At 42.2% G+C, this 20,023-nt stretch overlaps 1 protein-coding gene across 2 annotated transcripts in view; it reads right to left on the bottom strand.

Moving 5' to 3' along the window:
* INPP5A (inositol polyphosphate-5-phosphatase A) overlaps nucleotides 1–20,023 on the bottom strand; it is a 192,722-nt gene that overhangs the window by 10,724 nt on the left and 161,975 nt on the right. For both annotated transcript variants that reach the window (XM_017809289.1, XM_017809287.1), the window contains exon 12: nucleotides 10,653–10,726. In XM_017809289.1, coding sequence (XP_017664778.1) covers nucleotides 10,653–10,726 — 74 coding nt within the window. The remainder of the gene's footprint in view (nucleotides 1–10,652; nucleotides 10,727–20,023) is intronic.

Here is a 20,023-nt window from a genome sequence, read left to right as displayed (position 1 = left end):
CTGCTTCTAGCTGCTTTTCCATCTTATTTCACAAACTTTTGTTTCAGTTACACTTATTTAATCAGGATTACGGTCAGGTGGGCTTTCTGAATAAAACTTCCAGAAACATCACTCATATAATGCTCAATGTTCTTGAAATTTAACCAAACACTTTGATGAATTGCTAACTCTGTTAATAAGGAGCAGGCTGTCCAATGAACTACTGGTGTCACAGTCAATAAGGATGAGAGCTACTTGGCACCTGTTTAGGGAAAATAAACCATTGAGAGGGCCAGTGATATCAGAGCACTACTGCTGTTGACAGGTATTGTCAAAGATGATTAGACACCTTTACAAAAATGCTTACTGCAGGGTGAAAAGCCTTCTGACATCGTAAACCATCCTGTCAGCAGAGCCTTAACTTGAAACACATGCCAACAATGCTGTGTATATAAATGTCTCCTTAACCGGCATTTCCAGCGAGGAAAAATGCTCCTAATGAACTCTTCTCTTGTGTAAGAATGGATAAAATCTGTTAGTGACATGGGTGAAATGTACTTTCTAACAGGAAACAATGAATTCCCTTTGGAGGACTCTCACCTTTAACAGTTTGCTCCCAGCTCATGGAGAGCACAGGCGACGTGTCCTGCTCCTGGAAACGCTCCGGGCGTTGCTCTGGGGACTCTGCTTTCTACACTCTGCATACTTCCAGTGGCAGTGGAGGAAATGTGGCAGCACCCACTGGGCGACAGTGGGGAAAATTCAGCTGTTTGATCTTTTTTAGAATGATAAAGGCCATTTTGAACAACTGTGCATTGTACATCTAGGTTCAAATGCAGATGCTTTGGCAAACTTTATCATGTTTCATGGAGTGGAAATGCCTCCTACTCGAAGACCCCTTGTGCTCATCTGTCAATTGTCCCCACATTTTATATCGCTGACTTTTTTCTAATACAGAATATTTAAGATGGAAAAGAATTATAAAGTGTCAATGAAAATTGAGCTCTTTTTGGGAAGAGCTGAGATACAGTTTTGATTTGGTCTGTTTGATTTCTGAACTTGGGTATGAGTACTCACATTTACTACACCTTCTCTCACTTTTAAGTCTTTCTATTTACATATGACATTGAGAGAGAACTTCAAAAGTGAAAAAATTCCAACCACTCTTCATCACAAAATTATTTACTATTTTTGTATTTTCTAAGAAAATGGAGGAACAATTTATCTTCAGCTCTGACACACTCTTAGATTGCCTAAGTTACTTTTACCCAAAGCAAGGATAGTGAATGTAGACTGCCAGTTCTACCTTTGGGTGCTCCAAAAGTTCTAAGGCCAAAGATACAAATAAAAAGATTTTCATGCTTTTAATTGACACTCAGCATTAGTGTGAGCTGGTACAGAGTGTGATTTCAGTAAAATATCATTCGACCAATCAAAGTATGATATCTTATTTTTGTTAGTTTCTTCCTCCAAATTGAATTACCATTTTTTATTTCCCTGAACGTGAAAGGGAGATTTGCATTCCCTAGTCCTCTTCCTAACAAATGACTCCATGTAATTATCTTCATATGCTCATCTTAGGCAGCAGATCTAAGCAGAGCAGTAAGAAACATTGCTGTTTGAATTAAATTAGCTGCTTCATATGTACCAAAACACTAACAAGTCTTGGTGATGCTCTGCGAGCCAACTGGCCACGATACACGTCTCACTTCAGCCAAATCAGGAGGGCAAACACAGTAGTTAAAGTACAATGCGTTAAACAGCTGCTACTTGCACAGGCTACACTAACACCATGGTGATCACACCAACAATCGGAGTCAAAGGTGACAGTGGGAAGGGGGGGTCACCCGGGCAAACCAGCAGCAAAGGGCAAGAAGGGTAAACAGGACTCTAGCCCTGAGTCCGGGCACAACACAAAACAGGAGGGGTAATGACATGGTGGCTTTCTCAGAGTCTTTCTTATGGCTTTATGTTGGGCATATTGCTTTTTGGCTTAACTCACTTCTTTGGAAAATCCAGGTCTGTAATACGCTTCAGAGTGAGTGCTCCTGTATCACCAGTGTCACTCTAGACCTTTTTCCATTTAAAAAACCAGCACAAACCCAGAGCCCCTTTGTTTTTCCAGAGAGCAAAATGCAGCCCTTCACTTTCTGCCCAGAACAGTGCCCATAGTGGAGATCTCCCCTTGCTGCTGATAAACGTGGTCCGGCCACACTCTGGTGCTGCCATGGGCTGGTCCCTCTGTGGGACCAGAGCCTGCCCGGGGCCAGAGACTGCCATGTAGCTGATGGAACCAGCATGCTGTGTTCTGCTGTTCCATCCCAGAGCCATGGGGAGGCCCAGCTAACAGACGTGGGTTATTTGGCAATTCTAAAATGGATTACTGGGCAATACCAGTGCATCGGTGAGGGGACACTGAGGGACACACTCTATTGTTTTAATAACAGTAATGTTGTGCCCCACTCAATGTGTGCAATACTGCTACTATTACAAGTGGGTAAGTGGAATTATGAATAATGTTGGCTTGTTTGGAAGGACTCAGTGTGGCTTGTTACAGCAGAACAGCCTGATATTACTGCATGTGACTGTGCTTGAGCTCATGGCTTTTTCTAGGAACGTTCCTGGCTTAGAGCACATTACTTTGGGGCTGTAATCTATAAAGTCTCATACTGGAAAAAAATAACTGGGAAGCCAAGGCAAGAGATGGGGCAGGGTTCAGACTCCAAACTACTGGGCTCTTCAGAAGCCTGTTCAGACAGGAATACAACATGGACAGTCTGGCTGGCAGCAAAGTCCACAAGCTCTTTAGAATTTGCTTTCCTTTCTGCTTGCAGTATGGTCTATGGTCCTTACCTCACACCTGGTGTACAGTAATACTCAGTCCTTGAAACTTTTTTTTTACATCATTGGTTTTCCTTTCTTTTTCTCTTTGCCACAATTCCTTAAACCAAACAGAACTGTTTACCTGGGTAATTCTCTTCAGTTTCTCACAAATTAAAGAAACACCCTATTTCAATTTGGAAATTAATTGAGAATGATGGTAAGAGTGGCACTGGTTTAATATGAGGAGAAAAATGGAGATAAGATCTCTCTGAAAAGCCATTGTAATGATTAAATTCTAATTGTTTCAGAGGAAATGACAGCTGTCTCTCTGCTTCCAGCTGGGAAGCTGTTTCTGTGCTCCAGTCTTGCCTACTGGAAGCACCCAGACAACTGCATCATGTCCTGTGGGAATTTGTTCCTTGGGGGCTGAGAGATCTACATGCCATTTCAGATACCTAACTAATACCTGGGAGGTGTTTTACAGTGCACAAGTAGGTATTGTTCAGTGGACAATAATTCTTAAGTGGTAAAAAAAAAGTTATAAAAGTACCCGATAAAGCAAGCATTGAAATAATTTAGGGCTATCACACTTTTTAATCTATTTGAGAGTCCAACTCCCCCTTTGGTGGGACAACAGGACCAAGCAGTGTTACTGAGGTGATATTCTAGGAAATGGGAATCCTGTTGGCTTTAAGAGTACAGCAGGCAGTGTGTGTGTGACCTGAGAACATGCAGTGAGGATACTGGAAAGGAAGGGCAGCCTGCTGACACCTAAACCATAATTTTGTCCTTCTATTTCACACCCAAGGGTGACCTCGGGGCTCTGTGCACTGGTGCCCTCGGGGCTGGGTACAGCAGGCAGGGCTGTTCTGCTCTGGACAGTCTCTGCAGAAGGCAAGGAACAAGGGAATGCTCTGGGCTTGGCTTTGTGCAGAGCAGGCAAATCAGACCAGAAAAATGCATGTACCATTGTGCAACCTACTAGAATAGAGAAAGGTCATGGGACAAAATACAAGGGCAGAGAAAAACCAGATTATAGTCTAAATAAGATTTTGGCAGAATCAGGAACCAGTGCCAGAGAGAATTCCAAAGGAGAAACACTCTGCCGAGAGTAAATGAGATTCAACCTGTCTCCTGGTGAGAGGTGTGAAAGCCAAGATACTGCCAGTGCAGAGGGTGTGCTTGAGAAAAATATCACACAGGGGGTATCTAAGACACAAACGTATGTCCAACCAGTAAATTACATGACAGCCTAATTCAACAACAAGAGTAGGTCACTTTAAGAGAATGATTAATACATGAGATTGCTGTGCATGCAGCCTTATCTGAGAGCAAACCTTGTACATGGGCGTGAACTCTTGCTAAAGTCAGCTCCTATCTCTGCTATACAACAGCTACAAGAATAATTATAATAATTAATGGAGAACAGTGATAAAGGTAACAATTGCCCACCTGTATATTGACAGATCACAATGTTGTTACTTCTTTTTTCACACCTCCTGCCCTTTGCAGTGATTGCTGAGTACCATGAAGTCCTTTGCAGCCTCACACTGGGCTGTTTGCTCACAGCCAGGCTGTTCAGCCTGTGAGTGACAGAGCTTACAGAGTTTAAAATGCTGAATTGTATTTAGTCTCCAATGGCTCAGGTTGCTATGGGTTACATTAGATCACAAAGGGTAATGAGATGAAAACATGAATATTCACCATATAAAGTAAAAGGCCTCAAAATATAGGAGTATAGGAATGGGTGAATAATGTCGGAAAAATACTCTATTGGCAAGATTTTTTACAGCCTGTCTAAGGCAGCAGGCTTGCCATGCAGCCCGTGGTTCCTCTTCAAGCTGTGACCCCCCTCCCAGGCTGCCCTGCCTTTGGCACATCTCAGGAGGACGAGGAAGGGCTGGGCTCTGAAAGGGCAGAGAAGGCTGGCCTGGGCTGTTCTCCCTGGGCAGAACCTGCCAGGAGCCCCACAGACACAGCACCAGCACAGAGATGTGGGGTCCACAGCAGATGGGATAAGGCTCATTCACTGCATCCCTGGCACACTCCTCTGAGGCATGGGCATACAGGGGGTGAGCTGACATGGCTCAGGCACATATACTAAGAATTGGAAGGAACTCAGAATTGAAGAGGAATTTAGGAAAATACCGGGATATCAAGTACCCACCCTGCTGAAGAGAGAGGAGATAACCGACAGGCCTGCAGATGCCGTCAGTGTTACAGAATCACAGAATCAAGGAATGGTTTGGGTCAGAGGGGTCCTTAAGCTCTGTCAAGGCTTTGTTCTGGATGTTTCTGAGGGGTGACTACCTGAGCACCCCTCCCTCTGCACTGCAGAACGATGGTCACCCAGGGCAGAAGGAAGAATTCACATCACATCAAGCAGACCTGTCATAAACTAAATGACAGTACTGAACTGGAGAAAAACAATAGATCTGAGTTTCCTAAGTATGCCTGGAGAGATGCTGTTTTTAGATGTGGCTGCAGGAGAGCTCAGAAGTGGCTCTCAAATTCTTCCCACATTCAAAGTTAACTGGAAGGTCCTGAAGCACACATGCACTAACACAGAGTCTGTCGAGACCTTGTGCAAACCCCCTTGCATATATAGTAACATGAATTTGCTGTGCTGCCTTAATAGCATTCCACTTATAGATACAAATTAAATTTTTAACTAGAAACTCTCACAGAACTATTATATAAATAATTATGATCTATACCTACCAAAATTAACATACGATTAAAAATATGAATGCATTTATGTAAAATTCAAAAAATGCCATTTGCATTTTGCTTAGTAGTTTGAAAACTTAAAAATGAACTACTGTTTCAAAAGGGCAGAAAAAAGAAGACAAATTGTGGATTAATGGCTAGATAAAAACAAATAGCTTTGATTTAATTTAAATTAAACTAAGGCCAAAATTAGCATTCGCCTGCCATCTTATCACTCCTGCCAAGGCTCTGGTCTCCATTCCTAGAGCTGTTTTTCACATTTTGTTCTGGGAACTGCAGAAGGAACCCTGAGAGTAGAACTCAGCTCCCTCCTGCCCATACAGGAAGGTGGCTGGCCCTGACAGCATCCTCTACTTCTGTACTTGTCCTTTTGACCTCATGCCTGCTGCACTCAGAATGAGTAACCCAAAGCAGATATGATACAGGGTTAGGAAAATCCCCCTGCAACAGTCTGGGCAGGGGGCTCTTCTTCTGTGATCCTGCCCTGAACCAATGGGAAGGAGGTCTTTTACTTCTTGTTTTGAAACCTCTCATGTTAAGTTTCAACCCACAATAAACGTAATGGTCATTACAAACTTGTAAAGTCTTGAAAAACAGCTTTTCTAAATACAGAATTGACTGTCCTGGCTTTTATAGTGGTTTAAGCCAGGTCTACAAGGTTGTACTAATTCGGTTACAGTGTTTTATGCGGCCTTTCCCAAGGGACAGTCAATGTAACACACCTTCCCACAGAGGGTTTAAACAAGGGGTGTCCTCACTCAGAACACCACACAGCATGGAGGATTTGCATTAACTTAGTATGGAGGCAGTTCTCTTCCAAACACCAACTGAGGTGTTCAGGGATGTTCCTATTTCCTCCAGGGCTGGCTGGACCTGACAAATGTAGCAATGCCAGGAGAAGCCTTGCGTAGTTCAATTACTTAAAGAATTATCTGTACTATTGCTTAGAGACAAGCAAGCATTCAGTAGTTTACCAAAAATACTGTGAAGTATTCTTGGCTTAGTACAGAGTCTCCACTTTCTACAGAATTAAAAAGTAAAATTTTTTATGCTTTCTAGAACATCAGAATTTTACTTCTAGAAACCATTAACACAGGGAGTAGAAAGAAAATAAGAAAAGGTTTATATGAAGTTCAGTTTTTAAAAGCTGGTATTAAAACATAATATAGTAGCTGGGAATATGCAAAGACCTATTTTTTTGCCAAGACCTGTGATGAGAAGATCCTGAGATGTTTTCTCTAACAGGTGATAAGAGTTAAGTGCTCCTCTCTGGTTACTGGATGTGATTTACAGTGAGCTGAGAAGAGCAGGTAACAAACTGCAGGACAGCAGACTGCATATGGACTTTGAAGAGCAAAATGAAACCAACAGCTATAAACATAGTGAAGAACAAAAATCCAGCAGGATATTACAACCCATCATTTCATTATGGAATTTTATAGTTAAAAAATTGCTCCAGGAAGTCAACACTTCTATCCCTACCTACATTGAAATGCTAACTTGGTGTCATGAAAACCTAGAAATGAGAAGGGCTGACAGCTTCAGAGTTTTAGGTCCCTAAATAAAAAGGGAAGAAGAATCTTGAGCTTTTTAAACAAGTTTGCATTTTTTCATGCTCTAGATAGTGTACTTTATGAGAAAGCACATAAAAATGCCTTTTGTTTTCCTCACTTGCTAATCTTTTATTATTCTCCCTAAATCCCAGACACCAAGAGTGGTAACTCTTCTCTATTGCTCCTGTACCATCTCAGATGGTCAGCTTCCCAAACATTTATGAATATGGGAGTTTTTTATCAAAGTATTAAGGCAATTTAGCAGTTCCTTAGTACAGTGACTTCCTTAAAAAAAACATCAGTATAAAGATATATGTCTACATGACCGCCATGGCTTCTTTTGAAATGAAGAAAAATGGACAGAGAAATTAATTGTAAAAGGTGCAGATACATTAATATAAAACAATTAACACAGAAATGCAAAAAAAGTCCTCTCCATGCAGATTAGTACAACAGAAAAACTCCTTCCATAATTTCAAATGAGAACTGGGAATATGCAAGAGTCACTGGTTTTCCCTGGGCACAAAGCCCCTGATTAACGACGGGCACTGGGTGTGCAGGTGGGACCAGGACCTCATGCTGCCCTCGGTGCCAGGCAGGGCAGAGAAGTCAAACAGGGTCACTTCAGGGCAGCCTGTTTCTACCTGGCTCTACTTACACCTGAGGAACCAGATCATGGTGTCAGGCCACTCTAGGAGAAGCGTGAAAACAAACCCCTAAAACTGCCTAGGGGAAAATTTTGACCCCACTGACGTTAACTACAAAAATACCACTGACTCAAAGGAGCAAAGCTTTCAACCCCAGGCCAGGTATGGCAGTGTATCAGCAAGATCTCATGATAAAGTCCAGAGAATAAGCAGCTTATGCTGATAAAAAATGAATTTATAAGTAACTTGGTCTGCTGTGGCTCAAAGGGCTGTGACCTTTTCCATCTGTCTCAAGAGTACATTGAATTTCCAGCATCCTTTTTGAGGGAAAAAGTTACAAGTAAGACAGAAATGCAACTGTGCTATTGATTTGTAGAACTCTATACACAAATTAGGTGATTAACTGTATGCACGAATGATAAAGCAAATGAAAGAAAGATAAAACTGTCCTGACTGCCCTTTCCTTTTCTGGGAGCTGTGAAAGGCAGGACTAGACCTGTTCAGTAGTGTTTTAACAGAGGTACTCTGTCTGCATCCCATGATGTAAGTCTGGAACACCAAAGATCAAGAACAGAAGCAGAGTGTGATTCATAGACTAAATCAGTGAACCGTAATTAAAATATCATGTAGAAAACAAATTCTGAAATACTACTTAAAGGCTATCATTACAATTGCTTACAACTTCCTTCTAAATTCCAGTGCTTTTTAACTAAGCCCCTAAGCCCGACACAAAAGTGACCAGGGCTTTCTCTCTCCCTCCCTTTGGTGACAAAACCCTTGTTTGATGCATTTGCAGAACAAGCAGATACAAGAAGCCTAAATATACAGGACTCCTGTATATTCTCCTTTGGTTAAAAATACAAAATACAGTATGACTGGATATATGACGAATGTATATTAAACTTGTATTTACACATTTACAAACTGTATACAAAAGTAGCTAAATCATCATAAGCTACAGAAAAAAAAAAAAAAGGAAAATTGGAGGAAAAACTACTGGAAGTGAAACCAAGACATTTAGGCCATATATTTAATGTCTTTATTTCATCAGTGAAAAGGTTCCAAGTTAAAAAGAAAATGTCCTACTTTAAAACCATTGCTTTCTGCCCATTCAAAATACCTGATTTTACAGTTAATAGCACACTATGGTCATTATTTCAGTACAAAGAAAAATGAATCATATTATTTGTTTGGGGAAAATCAATGTGTTTGGTTGCACGGATAAAACTATCCCACTGACCTGCAGTAACTCCTACAGCTCTGCAGGACCTCACTCACTTCCTGAGCCTGGGGCCGTGCAAGGACCATGGGAGGGGCATCAGGAAGCCCTGGGCACATGACACAGGACATGAGGAGGGATGGGTGAAAAAAGCACCCTAACGTAAATCCAATTTGCTCTTTGCAAATGCATGAGTTTAGCCTGCTGGTTTTACATATTGTATTTTTTTGCAATATTCTCATATTCAATTCTCATATTTTATCAATATCCTCTGCTTAAGTTTGAAGAAATTTTGTGTTACATAAACTCAGCGTTAGCATCCCTTCCATGTCAGCTTTCAGTATATAAAAATCTATTTATTATTATGTTAACTAGTTGTTAAGGAAACAGAGTGAATAGGACTAAGACACACAAAGTATTCACACCAAGCTTCTGATCTTTGCATGATGCTGAACTGCACTTACAGAGTGGGCTGAGGACTCTGCAAACTATTCATGCAACAGCATATGTTTGCCAAGCCTTGCTCTGGCTGAAAGCCCTAATGTTGGAGAAATCAAGTACGAGAATTCGCCTGACAAAAAAAATCTTATCACTTCCCCCACCTCCTTTTCCCTGAGCAGGTACATGACGAGTGGGACACACTCAGATGTACACACTGCTGGTCTCCTGTTACCATCCTCAATCAATAAGGACAATTTAGAGCGGTGGTAACCTCTCTGTGCATACTCCCACTGTCCCAAGGGATCAATACAATCAGTATCGCAGCTGGCTGCTGAGAAGTAATGAGATTATGATCACTAAAAGGCAAGCTTTCCAAATTTTTTCTTAGTGTATGCCAAAACATTATACTTTTCTATCTGTCCATAAAGGATAAAATAGTAATATTTAAAAATATTGTATCTATAAAAAAGGAAGTATATAAAAAGCATGGGTTTATCTGTCTTTTTTCTATAATTTCTTCAACTTTTTCTTTGCGAATGCAGTATTTCTTTCCCTTAAAAGTGACTGTGAGATTTGACTCCTTCATTCTTGGAAAGGAATCATACATGTTTAAAATGGCACCAAATTTTCCACAGATTTCCCCTGACCAGGACTGCCACTTGCAAAAAGCTTGCGTTCGTATGATAATAATACTAGTCACGGTTAAAATTCACCTCAGGGATGCAGCTGATAAAAATCATGCATGGGTATTAAACCAGCCAAGTTATTCTAACACTCTTAGCAGTTATATAATATGAAACTGAAGAAGCAGAATCTAAGTTCCTGCCCTCTTTCCTCATCCCCCTCTCCCCTTGCGATGGCCCTGGGCTCTGCACCTCCATGAGTGGTGCCACTGCTCGCAGTCATCAGACAGCTTCAGGCAGGGACTGTCTTTATGGCTGCAATAAAGTAATTGAACAGGTGGTCTGGGCCCAGTGCTTAAAAGTCTGCACACATCTCTGAGCACACAATCCCACCAGGTCTGTTTTGAGAGCAGCTATAAAGGACAGGATCAGGGGGACCAGGACAATGAGATCCAGAGCTCTACTGGCACGCGGTTCATGGAGTGATGGAGGGGATGTGGGTGAAGGAACATCCATAAAAGGAAGACTGATCATCATAATTTCTGCAATAAGTATGGAAACACTCACATTTTACCTACAGCACAAGTAACAATTACGGTTTAGCTAGTTAAATAAATAGATAATATATGAATCTTACCTGGGAGGAAATGAGATGTCCAGTTCATACAATCTGTCTTTAAAGACTGACAGCTCTCTGTCAAATTCTAAAAGCTACAAAAAATAGAAATAAAGGCATTCACTCTTTAATGCTGAATTGCAGCAATTTAAAAATAATACATCATATAAAAGGAAATAAACAGAGACTTTGATTACACAGCTTGAGGTATAGCCCTCATGGAATAGTTTTTAGAACACAGTGCAAAACACGCTGGACTATTTTGATACATAAACAGTGCATTGAGAAAAGTGTTCAAAACGTTCATTTTCCTATCAGTGAAGCATGTAACACTGTCTCTTCAAGGTGCTGACCTGCATGTGCACTTACACTGCAAGGCTACATTTCTTCAAATTTCATTATTAACTTTTTCAGAGACAAACCAGACTAGCATTAAAAAATACAGTAAACTGGTGTTGGAATCAGCCCATGAGAATGTCAGAAAAATGTGTGATTTTACTTTGTATTGTCTTTAGCTCAGAAAAGGAGGTACATTTAATGCAAGCAGACAAGGGATGTCCCGCACACGTATTTCGGAGGTGCAGGGCAGACAGACACGGAGGGATGTGACAGGAGGTAAAGGTGTTCCCAGGCAGCAGCTGAGACAGAGTGCCAGGAACAGGTGTTTAACAGAGATGTTCATAAGTCTAGATTTAATGTCCTGTATAAATATTAGTCCTTGACACATTTGTTTTCCCCGGACCTCTACAGAGAGAATAAATATCCACAATCTTTGTTCATAAACACAAACCTGCTCACAGCAACTCAATGAAAATCGTCCTCATTAAAACCATAATTGTTCTGATGGACACAAACGACCTTACTCCAGAGTCCAGCCGGGTTGCAGCCCGGTGTCCCAGGGAATTAGTGAGCTAAAGACAAAAGCTCATCATGGCACGGTGCTGCCCTGGCTCCGAGGGCCACTTTCTGTCCTGACGAGCGTCACAGTGCTGTCCCATGTTTGCCCACTGTTCATTAATCATGTCCCATCTCACAGCTGTGCTGATACCATTGTATGAATGGCAGAAGTTCCCAAAGAAATGAGATTGTGTCCCCCTTTCCCCTCTGCCACCTCATAAATCATTCCTGAAACGTGCAATTAGCAGCTACTTGTACACATTAATTATCCGTGTGAAAAGCAGCTACCTGAACCACCTGCACTGCTGATTAACTCCTCTCTATGGCCCACCCAGCTCTCCCAGCCTCTTCTTGAGCCATATGCAGGCACCTTTGCACGAGGATGCCACGGGATAGGCAGCCTGCCCTACTTTAGTGCCTCCAACATAAACTCTGTGATGGTGCCCTGGAAAAGATCCTGTGACACCAATGACTGTGGGCAGTTTGTACATGTTTTAACATCTGACCAAAAGCCTGAGAATTCAAAATGTCTGGATAAATATTTAGAAACATCCGTGTAGAAACTTACATTATGTATCTAATAATATACTCAATCCTAAAAAGGCTGGGCTGGTCCAGACACTCACTATTCTCATTGAAGCAATCTCAGTGTACTTCAGTAAAAAATGAATGTTTTCATTACCATGCATGTTTCCAGACTGTGATCCTGTATTTCAGTATGCACAGGCAGATGTGTAGCCACAATACATACACAGTGGCTATGAAAACAAATGTTACCATGCCTTTCATGCTCCATGTGTCTCCACCTTAAAGATATCTGGGATTGGAAAACAAGCTGTCATCCCCAGTTAAAACTATTATTTGAAATATCTGTCTATTAATATGGTGCCTTCTGTTCCAAGTAAACAGCTCAGGGCAGGGAAGGGAAGGCATCAGGAGAAAGGGCTATTTCTGAAGTGTTAAACTGGAGGACTGAGTGAAAGAACAATGCTCCACAGAACACAATGGTATAAATTACTCATGGGCATCCCGAGGGCTGGCGACCTTCAATAGATGCATTGTCTTCTCACACCAATTCACACTTCCAAAATTTTATACATTCAGATTGTTCTTGCTATGATGATATTTGCAAACTCAGTGAAGCCTGGGGTTTAGAGGACAGAGCATTTGGACGTGCATTATTATCCACAGAAGTTTCTGCTGTGTTTACTTGCTGTAGTCGTGTGCAGTTGTGTCTGTGCTATGCAGATGAGTTGCTGACGCTGGGGGCAGATAACAGGAACAAGATAGCATTGTGTGCTGTGCTCTGTCAGTTCCCCAAGTCTCCCCAGGTAAAGGGACAGCTTCAACCTGAAATGACACAGCCAAAGCCCAACTAGGTGCCTAGAAGTACGTAGGGAATGCTCGTAGTGGAGAATTCATCCTCCCATGTAAAACAGCCAAATGTTTTCACCGCATTATTTGCAAAAACTATTACTTCCTGCTATATATTAAATAATTATGTACTTCAATAAATCAATTTTCCTAGTTGTTAAGTGACTGTGTTGCAGAATCTGCAACCTTCTGTCCAAATGTGCATAAACTGAGCAGACACACACCTGCTCACTCTTACAGGGCAAGGACAGGTTATCTGTGCTCAGGGCTGCACAGTGGGACCCCCTCACAACCTCTCTGTGTTTACTTGGCAGCACTGGTGAGGAGACAAAGGGGAGAGATGATGAAAACCTGAACTGTGCGTTTTGAGAAAACTCCAGTTATGTTTTCAGTATAAGAGCATGTTTTAACTACTATTTTCTGGTATGAAAAGCACTTGGGTTCTCATTAATCTCAAAATGCACGAATTTTGGTGAAAACCCAAGGTGTTCACTAGGTCTTGTCACAAACAATTACAAATGTCACTGTCGCTCAATGCAACTTTGGTGAGAGAAGGCACAGCCTGACGTGGGCATCAGTGAACTGTGTCTGCTTTCGGACAGGGACACGGGTGTCTGGAGCAACCTGGCATGACAGAAAATGAATGAAAATTAATATGGGTGAGGTGATACTGAGGAGCAGGCAGATTTTCACAGGGTAATGTCTTTACTTTTAAAACACCTAACACTGTCTTTTAAAAACCCAACATACTCCTTTCATGGCAATTTTCAGCACGAATTGCTCACTCACTTCCATACTGTACCCCAACCAGCACTGTGAATAGTGCCATTGCTGTTAACAGTAAACACGAGTATGTCTGTCACTCTAAATGCCTTAAAAATGATAAAGAAATTAAGTTCAAAGGTTAAAAATCAATATATTGTTCTATTTAATTTACTTATTATAAGACCATCCTAAGGACCAAATCTTTGAGGAGTCACATGACACACTGCGGTAATTTGAGCAATTACACAGAGATTTTAAAATGCTCATTTCAGAACTGACTTCCAGTTCATTCCAGAATTATATGTCAGAGGCAGTTCAGAAGACCACTTTTTCCCCTCAGCTCAGTTTCACCAATGTATTTATACCTAAATGAGAGCGAGGATGAAACACGGTCTGTTTTATCTGCTGCAACATTGAGTTGCTGATGTTATGTCAAGATCTCTACAATGTCCAGTGACCAGCCCAACATGAATGTTTGATTAACACCTTCCAAATGAAAATACCAGCCATCCATACGAGTAGTATATCTATAGTTGGTACTGCTTGTGAGCCCCTGTGACCCCGCGCTGCAGGGAATCCAGGCAGTGTGTGTGGGAACGACTGCATTCGGAGTAAAGGATATTTTCTATTTAATTTGAGGAGTATTACAGGTGTTTAGGGGTGATGCCTGTGCCAGCTGCAGTGCTCATTGCCTCTTAAGGGCAGCTAGTTTTCCAGGGTGCTGTGCTGTCTTGCTGAAGGGAGTTTTACTTTTCCCCCCTTTCTCTTGGCAGTGCTGTAAATGTGAATTTATGTGCCAGAGTGAAGGAGAAGAGGATGCACAAAATACTAAATTTCAATATTATGTAGCTTGACAGTAATCAAAGGGTTATAACAGAGTTTAGGCAGTTGCAGAAATGAAGGTAATTCTAGTTGCTTCAGTTTAAAGCAGCGAGGCACCAGTAAAAGGCCAGTGTCCATTGGTGCACTGCAAGGGACCACCTTGGCTAAAATCACACACGTATGAACCCTTTAAACAGTGCAACTTAATTCAGTCATTGGAGTAGAACAACGGCAATTACTCATCAAGACCTACAGACCAAAGTCAGAGCACTGGTAGATCAGGAGGTGATATTAGCAGCATTTATCAAATCCATCTGCAGGGCCCACCAGAGAATTCACAGCTGTGAAAGGGAAATGAAGTTTCAGACCAAAAAGAGGATATGAGCATACAGAAATGACCTTAGAGAATTAAAACATGTGGACACTGATCACCGTAACCTCCTTTGCCAGTCTTCTAGAGCACATGTTTTTTTCCAAGAGTTTTTGGAAATACAGTAATTTTATCCAGCTTTCCAGTCACAGCAAATTATTTAGAAACTAATTCAGCAGTCTACTGACTTCAAATCAAGGTCTGTGGAAATGCTGATTCCTCCCACTTATCCATGAAAATGTCACACATAACTCTGCCTGATTTTAAAGCTCCTCCTTTCTCTAGCAAAGACTTTGTAAAATGATCCATTATTATATATTTTAAATCTTAATCTTCTTTCTCTCAATAAGCCACTCCTTAAAATTCTGTTTTAACAGAAAAAAATTGAAATCACTGAATATAAACGTACCACTTATGCTGGTTTTGTCTAATATTCTATTTCATATGTATACATCCTGAATGGCAGTGTTGTCAAATCACAAATGCCCACATAAATGTGGATCTATGGCGCACAGAGAAATGGCATTGAATAGATTGTTCTCAGCATCAGGGGGGTGAGGAGGCACAGCAGCACACAGCTGTCGGCATGGAGGGCTCCCTGGGCCTGGACTAATTCAGAAAATCTTTGATTTCAGAGGAAGTTCCCCCAGGAAAATGCTGTTTTGTTCCTGTTTTGCCAATATGCTTCTCTTTCTGAGGAGATGTGCCAATGATTTAAACCACAGGAAAATTTTCTAATAAGTATTCCAATTTCTTCAGAAAGCTGCTCTGAAAATGCATCTTAAAATAATATTCCTGTTACGGAAATATTTAGATTGCTTAAAATGTCTAGAAAGAATCACACGTACCTTGATGTCTATTGATCAGCAGAGCAATTCTTGGAGACTGCTATTGGCCCTGTCTCATTAGAGCTGCCTTCTCTGTCTCCCAGCCTGACTCCTCACATTCCCACATTTCTACCCAGGAAGGGAGGCCATGGCTGCAGCTGCCCCATAGGAGTGCTGAGGAGCACCTGGCACAGGCTCTTTCCTGGAGCAGCTTCGTGACACCGGGAGTGGTCAGGGCGCTGACTTCCCAAGGGAAGTGCCCAGCACATGGCAGCAGGGTGGGTGTGCTCCACACCTGGGGATTCCAGCTGACTCCAGGGCTCCTCAGGGTCCACATGCTGCTGTATCTCCCGTCCTGAGAGATGCCCAGTGCCTCCCGATGCCTGTTGGTCCTGTGGTGGACACTGGTTTGGGTAAAACTATGCTTTCAACATTTTCCAACTGTGTGTCCCTCACATGTTTTTACAGTGCAGGTGGTAGCCCTTTCAGATATTTCACACACTTGGATTTTGCATATAATTCCGGTTTTCCTAATTTTCATGTGTGGATCCTTTCAATCTAAGCCATGGACTTCAGGCTGACACTACTGATATGGATAGGCTGTCAGTCCAACATCCTGCTGGCTGCAGGGCTCAGTCACCCCTCTGATCTGCAGTATGCACCAGAGAATCCAGATATTATCCTTGGAGACTTTTGTTACTCGAAAAAAACTGAATCAGGAATCAGAACCTGTGGTACTACTCAAGTAATTAGTTCTCAGTAAGGAGACTGCAGTACTTGTAAAGGGTAAACTCGTTAAGAAGGTAACCGATGCAGGTTAAGCCCAAGCTCCCACTCTTGCAGCATCAGTGAACTCTCTGCTGACCACAGGAGCCTTTCACAGCCCAAGGGCTCTCCCTGCCCAAACGCTGCCCTGCAGCAGCAATCACATCCCATCCTTCCCACTGGCTGTCCCTGGCAGAGCATCCCAGAGGCAGCACAGAGACCACAGCCTCCATCCCCCTGTGCCCCAGCCCGACCCCTCCAGCCATACTCTCTAGTACATCACAGTGATGTGAGGGCAGTGTGGCCCACGAGCCAGTGGCTGTGCCCTGTGACTACCAGCTGGTCACAGCCGACTGCATTTTCTGATAGGAAAAAGTGAATTTTGTCACTCACTTTCTCAGGATTCCAGTGCTTATCTTGATTTAAAAAAATGTGCCTCTGCAAAACTGCATTCATGCAAATTGCTGTTTTCACAGCTTTGCTGGAACAGACACTAAAATGTTACTGTAATAATTCACACACCGTGCACAACAGCTTGTGACACAGCTCCCTCAAAACGTCAGGAGCAACTAAGTGGACCCTGACCTTAAAACCAGAAGATTTTAATTAGGAATATCCTACTTGCAAATGTGACACACTCAGTCAATTATTTCATTAAACTTTATATGTCTGTTACTGTGAAATGTTAGTTTGTCCCACTGCAATTTGGCAAAAGCATGAAATACAGAGAATACAGGTCAGAATTAACCATTCTTGGAAAAGGGTTAAAAGTGGGACTTTCTTGAGGAAAGACTATGAAACATGTTTCTTACTTGGGCAAAACTCCCACTGTGGGTTGAAACTTCCACCAGACAAGGCCTATAAGGCAGGCTTGGCTGACACGAGTGTTTTGGGGAATGGGCAAGACCCCAGAGGCATCTGAGTGCCAGGCGTGCCCCTGGGGGTGTCTGCTGAGCTCCAGTCACCCATCTTATACCCCCTACAAATCCATCTGGAACTTCCAGACACCCAACTTTGGAGGTGCTCCTCTACCAGTGGGGATTCAAACTTGTGCCCCACTGCTGTGGAGCTGCTGGGCGCCGGCAGTTGGGTGCTGGGGGAGGCTGGGCAGGGCTCCCACCTCTCTGAGCTCAGGCAGTGAGGGGTGTGGGACCACTCCTGGGAGCAGCCAAGATGACGATTTAGGCTTGTGCTTCCTATACTGTTTTTCTCTCCACACCTATGTAACAAAAATACACGAAGTCTTCAGACCAGGGACCAGAACCCATTGCTGCATCCTTGCAACTGGGTACCCCACTCTCATCTCTAGCTGTGCTTTTTGTATCAAAGTGTCCTTAAGTATCAATCTTCAAGTTAAACTTACTATTTGCTAGTCTATATGCGTGTGTGCCCATCTCTGTGCATGCAGGCATCCCTCTGGAGGTTGTAAGGGGTACCTGGAGAGTGCAAGAGGATTGGGCTACTGCAGAGAGATGGTGAAAAAACAGTTAAGCACCTTTCTATCTTTATTTGGCTTGCTGTAGGCTTTGGGCAAGATGTGGAAGCCCAGGCAAGGTTCTTGTGTGCACAAATACTAACTGTAAGGGGTGACGGTGAGATCCATAAACTGAAGGACTGGAATGCACGTGCAAACATTGCCTCCCTGGATATTCTTTTGCATGTCACACAGGTTAAAGAGGGTACCCTAGGCAAAGCACGTTAGCAGATCATACTACAGGCTGGATTACAGAGTGCAAATACAGATGCTGAACCTACTCTTTGGACTAGACTTAAAGAACGACCAATGCCTAAAAAAATAAATATAGCACAGTACACCTGAATTAGCCTTAGGCTTACAGCAGCTGTGTGTAACAGCACAGAGGGCAAATGGTCATGAAATAATATTTGTAACTTTGTGCTGTGGGCAAATTCTACATCAGAATAAATTATTTATTTGAAGCTGGCAGTAAATACCTAACCCAGCACATCTGGACTGACTTTTGTCGCAATGTAGCTTTACATTTATGTTTCCTAGTGAGAACAATTTATTGGTAATATTTCTTATCGCTGTCATTGATCATTCTGCAGTTTATCCAATGGCATATCAACTAACCACTAACTTAAGCAAATGCAATTCCAAGCATGAGAATGCTGTTTCTGAATAAAAGAACAGAGCAAGAAGCCATTTTCCTACTAGTATTTTATGAAAATCAGGCATCTCAGAGGACCAGCTTAAATAAGAGAGGCAGTTTCAGGATGCACAGGATTTCCTTATGACCAGTCCAGGATAGCAATGGTCCTAAGCAATCAATTTCCTTCCTCTATCCTAATTTGCCCTTATACATCATATTCAAGATTTTATCTGGACAGGGGCTGGTTGGCTCAGTGGATAAACCTCTGCCTTTTCACCTCTGGGATCATGGTTCAAGTCAAACCCTGATGAAATGCACTTGATCGTCCTAATCTAGTTCCTAGTGGACAGTATTCCCATTATCTTTAAAAGGGTCAGAGCCAAGGCCATTGGAAAGAGTGCATTGTGCTATATCTTGTCTGTTGATTAATACATTTTCAGTGACACCAGATCCTTAACCTTCATCAGCACACGTATTCCCACAAAAAGCTTAATAGAGGTCCCTCATGGACTAAACCTTTCTGCTCAATTTGCATATCATTTCATGATTTCCTGGGAATACTAAAAAAACCCACAAATAAATTACTCACAATTTAAAAGTATGTTTGCCTCAACTGTTTGCAACAACACCTCTAAGTTAATTAGCACGATAACAGATCACTTTAAATCACTACTTCTCAGAAGGAGAACAAGACCTTTATTACTCAATCCGTTTTTACAGCATGTTATAAGTTTCTTCTCATACCATAACACTTGAAGCTGAACAGACACACAGAATAAAGGGAATTTATTCTGTGAAGGGAGTTCACTGTTCAAAACTGAGTAAGAACATACTCTCCATAGGAGTTCACTGTCTGCCCTCTGCATCAAGAGAACCGCTGGACAATTAAGAGTAAGAAATGGAACCACTTCCATTCCTTGCAAATTCAGGCTGAAAATCACCAGGCTTTTCAGTGTAACACTCTCAGATATGGTTTGGGATGAATGCTGGTACGGCACCAGTGCCGTCTGAACCATCTGGTGATTCCGGAGCTGTGCAGCAGCACCCTTGGGCTAATCCATGTGCCCTAAGCAGCTGAGCTCAGGCACAGACAAGGGCTGGCAGAGGGGCTGGTGAGGGGCAGGAGCAGCAGAGCCCAGGACCACCAGGGACAGCAGGACCACGAGAGCAAGCACTTCACCACTAGTCACCAGCTCCCACAAACATCAATGTGCAAAAGAGATCATGATTTTAGCAGGAGTAACATCAGATTCCATTCCTAAGACAATTAATTCACTGATTACTTTTATTACACAGTTGTGGTCCAAATCTTAAGGACTCTGCATTAGCTTCTACGTGGATTGATTCTTTAACATGGATCACACGAAAGACAGGAATGTCGGCACCATTCCTCATTTCTGATTGCGGTTAAAGATTATAAAATGATTCCTAATGATTAAATCATTCCTCTGTAGTCATTAC

This window comes from Lepidothrix coronata, unplaced genomic scaffold, assembly GCF_001604755.1.
Source record: "Lepidothrix coronata isolate B3197 unplaced genomic scaffold, Lepidothrix_coronata-1.0 Scaffold25, whole genome shotgun sequence".
In the NCBI taxonomy this organism is placed as follows: Eukaryota; Metazoa; Chordata; class Aves; order Passeriformes; family Pipridae; genus Lepidothrix; species Lepidothrix coronata.
This window is presented reverse-complemented; position numbering and strand designations above follow the sequence as displayed.